General features: G+C 57.9%; 1 protein-coding gene across 1 annotated transcript; it reads left to right on the top strand.

Annotated features, from left to right (window-relative positions):
* Window positions 1-278: 278 nt before the first annotated feature.
* Window positions 279-5,503, top strand: LOC112617486 (mucin-3B-like). Its single transcript, XM_025374249.1, has 9 exons — window positions 279-390; window positions 814-878; window positions 1,814-1,962; window positions 2,393-2,458; window positions 2,820-2,982; window positions 3,543-3,716; window positions 3,807-3,901; window positions 4,061-4,113; window positions 4,283-5,503. Exons 1-9 carry the CDS (start codon window positions 298-300, stop codon window positions 4,322-4,324), a joined length of 900 nt encoding a protein of 299 aa, XP_025230034.1. The 5' UTR covers window positions 279-297; the 3' UTR covers window positions 4,325-5,503.
* The last annotated feature ends 335 nt before the right edge of the window (window positions 5,504-5,838 follow it).

Below are 5,838 nucleotides of genomic sequence, written 5' to 3'. Positions count from 1 at the left end.
GAGTCTCGCTCTGTGGCCCAGGCTGTAGTGCAGTGACGCGATCTCGGCTCACTACAACCTCCGCCTCCTGGGTTCAAGTGATTCTACTGCCTCAGCCTTCCGAGGCACAATGCATCCTGGAATTCCTACATCTGTTCCTGCCTGTGGGCATCAGTCCTCAGGGATCTTGGAGAGGAGCAGCAGGAGGAGCCTGTGGGTTGGGGAGGGGGTGGTGTTGGTGGCTTCAGACGGAAGCAGATGGAGAAGTGACTGGGGACATGCTTGCTGTGTGCAGATGTAGTGGAGACTGAGGTGGGCATGGAAGTGTCTGTCGATCAGGAGTTCTCGCCGGACCTCAATGACAACACTTCTCAGGCCTACAGGGATTTCAACAAGACCTTCTGGAATCAGGTAAAGGGCAAGGAGAGGGGATTTTTTTTTTTTTTTTTTAGATGGAGTCTCACACTATTGTCCTGGCTGGAGTGCAGTGGCATGATCTTGGCTCACTGCAACCTCCCCCTCCTGGGTTCACATGATTCTCCTGCCTCAGCCTCCTGAATAGCTGGAATTACAGGTGCACACCACCACACCCGGCTAATGTTTTGTATTTTTAGTAGAGATGGGGTTTCACTATGTTGGCCAGACAGGTCTCGAACTCCTGACCTTGTGATCCACCCACCTTGTCTTCCCAAAGTGCTGGGATTACAGGCGTGAGCCATGGCTCCCAGCCGGGGAGGGGAATTGAAGGGTGCTCCCCTGGAGCTGGGATTGGGCATCTGGGTGCCCTCAGGTCTGCAGGTTTTGATGTGAGCCCAGGGATCCTTGCTGTTTCAGATGCAGAAGATTTTTGCAGGCATGCGGGGCTTCACCTTCAAGGGTGTGGAGATCCTGTCCCTGAGGTAGGAGACCCATCTGGAGATGCAGAGGCGGTGTTGGGTGGGGGGGGAATGTGTGCACAGAAAAAACCCATTCTTTTCTTTTGTAATCATCAGATTTTATAAAGAGAGGGGTGGAGGGGCTACATAAGGAATCACTCCCTGGGGTATTTTTTGAGATTGTTTTCTGGGGCCATTTCTCTGGAGGAGAGATGGCACCTCTCTTCCTCAGCACACTGGAAGGAGAGAAGTTGCAGGGACATGTGGGAAGGTGGTGCCTGGATCAGTGACTTCTTCGCCCTCTGGCTGGCCCCTGCTCTACTGGGTGGGTCAGCATTAGAGAGAGAGAAAGAGAGAGAGGGAGAGAGCATCCAGGGGAGCCAGTGGATGATGGCTTGATGCAACACAAGGAGAACGTCAGGCCAGATGTGGTGGCTCACACTTGCAATCTTAGCACGTTGGGAGGGCTAGGCGGGTGGATCACATAAAACCAGTTCAAGACCAGCCTGGGCAACATAGTGAGAACCCATCTCTACAATAATAAAAATAGTAATAATAATAATAGTAAAATGATTAGCCTGGTGTGGTAGTGCACACCTGTAGTCCCAGATACTTGGGAGGCTGAGGAGTAAGGATTACTTTAGCCCAGGAGTTGGAGGCTGCAGTGAGCTATAATTATACCACTGCACTCTAGCCTGGGTGACAGAGCCAGACTTTGTCTCTATAAAACACACAGAGACAGGAAGTCAATCATGTCAATTATTTCTTGTCCTGCCTTCCCAGGCGGACCAAGTCAGGAATGCTGGCAGCCCCTTCTAAAAAGGATGCATGTGGCATCCTGACTCAGGACCTCTGCCCCCTTTCCCGCTTCTGGTGCACTTTGGGTTGCTTCTGGAGTGCTCCTCCAAGGACCCATGTGCCCCTGGCTGGGGCACTCTCTAAGGCCGTGGACCCCTCAGGAATGGCAGCATCGTGGTGGACTACCTGGTCCTGCTGGAGCTGCCCTTCAGCACCCAGCTGGAAAACCAGTACGAGCAGGCGCAGACGACGCTGAAGGAGGCGCTGCAGAATGCCAGCCAGGATGCGGACAGCTGCCAGGACTCCCAGAGTGAGACCCGGCTGGAGGGAGGGGCCAGGGCCTGAGTCGCCACCCCAGCCCACTCCAGCTGGGCCAGGGGCCCTCTGGGCTCGGGTGCCAACCCTATGGTACCTCTGGCAGGTTGGGAGAAGGGGAATGAGTCCACACACAACGTCATCAAGGGTGGGGCTAGGGAGGGTCTCCCCAGGACCTGGGTACCGGGCAAGAGAACCCCTGATGGTCATGCTCAGCATTTCCCAGATAGCTGAAGACCTCAGATTATTCAGGGGAGATGAGGGAGGGAACAGGAGTCTTCTCTTGTGGCCCCTCCACACTACCCCAGACAGAGACAGCCCTCACTGCCCTCCCTGTGCCTCTCCTGCTTCCTGGTCCTAACCCCTTGACCTTAACCCCTTGACCTCCCCCCCCTCCCATTCCATCTGTGCCTGTGTTCCCACAGCCCTGTGTTTTAAGCCTGACTCCATCAAAGTGAACAACAACAGCAGGACAGAGCTGACCTCGAAAGGTGAGGGTGGGGTAAAGGGTTGAGTGGTCGCTCTCCCGTGGCTCTGATCCCAGCCACCAGGGACATTTGCCCATTGAAGTCGGGGGCAGGGAGAGACCTTTGGGGGAGGCAAGCGATATGGCCCAGGGCGGCCCTTCCTGGCGCTGATTAGTGACTTCCACCTGAGGACAGCAGGGGCCACGAGGAGAGGGTGAGGGTGGTGGTGCTGGACTCCCCTCATCGAATCCCAGGGTCTACCCCACGGAATCCCACCTCGGAAATGGAAATCCTCCTCCCGCATTTTCAGAGGCACCATTATCAGGCCCCTGAATAGAATGGATGAGGTCCTTGTCTCTGTGCAACCCCCTCCCCAACCCCTCAGCCATCTGCCGCCGCGCCGCTCCCGCGGGCTATGAGGAATTCTACTTCCCCTTGGAGGAGGCCACCCGGCTCCGCTGTGTCACCAAATGCACGTCGGGCGTGGACAACGCCATCAACTGTCACCAGGGCCAGTGCGTTCTGGAGAGGAGCGGTCCCACCTGTCGGTAAGGCACCGCTGACCATCAGCATCAGCCGAGCCCCGCCCTCGCACTCTAAGATGAAGCCCCGCCCCATGCTCCGCCCCGGGTCCGCCCCCAGGCCCTATGGTGGAGCCTTGTCCCCAGAGTCCGGCTCCAAGCCCATTCCCCTTGCCCTACGGTGGAGCCTTGCCCTGGAGCTCTGCTCCCTTGCCCTAAGGTGGAGCCCCATCCCCCTAATGGAGTTGAGTCCAGTGCCCTCGTTCTGGGACCACTCATTCTAGGGTGGGGCCCCGTCCCCCTCGTTCTAGGGTTGAACCCCGCCCCCTCCTTCCAGGGTGGAGCCCTGCCCGCTTGATCTAGGGTGGAATCCCGCCCCGTTACCTAGGGTAGAGCCCCGCCCCCTCGTTCTAGGGTGGATTCCCGGCCCCTTGTCTAGGGTGGAACTCCCCCGCTTGCCATAGGGTGGAACCCCCCGCTGCCCTAGGCTGGGACCCCGTCCCCTCGCCCGCCCCCGTGGGGCCCAGGTGCACGCGTGGACCCCGAGTCCAGAGGTGAAGAGGGTCTGACCCTGCGATCTCCCGCAGCTGCTACTCCACGGACACTCACTGGTTCTCCGGCCCGCGCTGCGAGGTGGCCATCCACTGGAGGGCGCTGGTCGGAGGCCTGACGGCGGGCGCCGCGCTGGTGGTGCTGCTGCTGCTGGCGCTGGGCTTCTGGGCGGTTCGCTCTGGATGGTGGGGCGGTCAGCGCCTAGACCGGTGAGCGCTCAGAGGGCGGGGCCGGGGGGTGAGGGCGGCCAAGGGACCCCAGGCGGGCCCGCTATGTCTGACCGCGGCGGCCCCACCTAGGTCCTGGGACCAGGACAGGAAATGGTTCGAGACCTGGGATGAGGAAGTCGTGGGTACTTTTTCAAACTGGGGTTTCGAGGACGACGAAAACCCAGGTGAGTCCCACCTCCTGGGGAAGCAGGCAGGGGCTTTCCTGGGCAACACTGCGAGGACAGACGCCCTTCCTGCCTTCCTCGCATTTACTCCATCCCCCTCTCTCTTCCGTCCCCTCCCTCTCCCCTTCTCTTTCTCCCCTCTTCTCTGTCTCTCTCTAGACAAGGATAAAAATTTCTATGTGGCCTTGGAGAACGTGGACACCACTATGAAGGTGAGGGGCTAAAGTGGGGGACCCCAAGGAACTCTCCCAGCCTCCATTTCAGATTCCCTCGGCGACCCCAGAGGGCAAGGAGGGGGCTGGGCTCGGATCAGCAGTGACTTCCCTGTCAGCCCAAACCAGTGGATCCGCCTTCCCTTCCCTCACTGTGACTCTGTGACAGGTGCACACCAAGAGACCTGAGATGACCTCGTCCTCAGTGTGAGCCCTGCGGGCCCGTCACCATCGCCTCTGCCCTGCCCAGGACACAAGGCTCTGCACTGCGTCCATTTCAAGTGGTGGCCCCAGGATGCGGGCAGCCCAGGCTCCTGCTGTTCTTGGGCAAAATGAAACTGTTCCCCCAAATCCCATCCTTGTCTTTCCAAATTGGCTGAAACCCATCAGGAGATGCAGTTCAGGTGCAGGCTCTTCCACTGCGGAACCTTGGGCAAGTCAGTAAGGAGCCTCAGTTTCCTCACCTGCAAAATGGGTACAACATTCCTGTGTGATATCTCACACCATTGTTGTGTAAACCACATGGACTTGGTCAATTCTTGGTCCTACTCTGCCCTCCTGTCTCAGCCCTCATGTTGCCATTGCCTCTCTGGGATCCTCCAATCCTCATGTCCTTCGCCTGGTCTCTGGCCCTGGTTCCTATTTTCTCTCAATTCCCTACTGCCTGTTTCTTACTTTGAACCTGGAGGCAGCCTGCAACCCATCCCATCTCCTGTCCTCTCCTGATCTAACTCCCTGCTGTGTCTCTTGCTCTCATTCCTTAGATGTCCTCTCCTTCTGACACCTTTCCTTCAGGCATCCTGCCCCCCAGTCCCCCAGCCCTAAATCCTCCCTCCTCTCCTCACATCCCGGTCCCTAGCAAGGTATAGATAGCCTCTGTGTCTTAGGGTACCCCAGCTGCTGTTCCCCCCATCACCCCGTTGCCCAATTCCCCCTTTCTCTTGTTCTCATTCCTTGTATCTTCTCCCCTTCTGAGCCGGTCCATTCATCGGTTCTGCCTCTACTCCCCCAGCCCTAAATACCCCGACTGCTGTTTCCCCCCATCACCCCCCTACCTGATTCTCCATTCTCCACCCCTTTCTCTCACCCCTGGAGCCCCCTCGGTGGTTCAGGGCATGAATTCCCCAGTCCCCAAGGAAAAGCAGCCCCCTCAGTCCCCCTCCTCCTCACTCCCTTCAATCTCCCTCCCCTCTCACCTCACCACTGCCTTTTAACCCATCCCCTCCTTTTCCCCTTCTCCCCACTCTCTGGCTGGTGTCACCTCGATTCCTGCGGTAACTCTGACTCCTGAAATCCTCAATCTCCTTGGCCGCGAAGATCGGCTTCGGGGACCAGAAGTCAGCACATCTGCAGGTCTCCATGTGAACACAATATAGAGTTTATTGTAAAAGAAGCTGCTCTCTGTCTCCCTTTCACCCCGCAGTGCTCTCCACCTGATTGGAGAACAGGGATTTCCAGAGGCAGCGCTGTAGAAGGATCCTGGGAGCACCCGTGTCTTCCAGGGAGGAAGGAGGGGGTCTGTGGGCAGCCCTTAGAGGCCATGACATTCCTCATAGAAAACACAGAGGTTGGGGGGAACCCATTTTTTTGGGGAGTGACTCGGGGCAGGAGCCCCTTCGGCTTTGTCATCTGTGCTCTCCCCACCCCTACCACTGCCCTGACCTTGACACTGGGGGCTTAGGGAGCAATTAGACCGCTGATGGTGGTTCAGGGAGTTGGGTGGTC

Source organism: Theropithecus gelada, unplaced genomic scaffold (assembly GCF_003255815.1).
Source record: "Theropithecus gelada isolate Dixy unplaced genomic scaffold, Tgel_1.0 HiC_scaffold_2047, whole genome shotgun sequence".
Classification (NCBI taxonomy): Eukaryota; Metazoa; Chordata; class Mammalia; order Primates; family Cercopithecidae; genus Theropithecus; species Theropithecus gelada.
The sequence above is the reverse complement of the archived record's forward strand: the minus strand, read 5'-3'. Positions and strand labels throughout refer to the sequence as shown.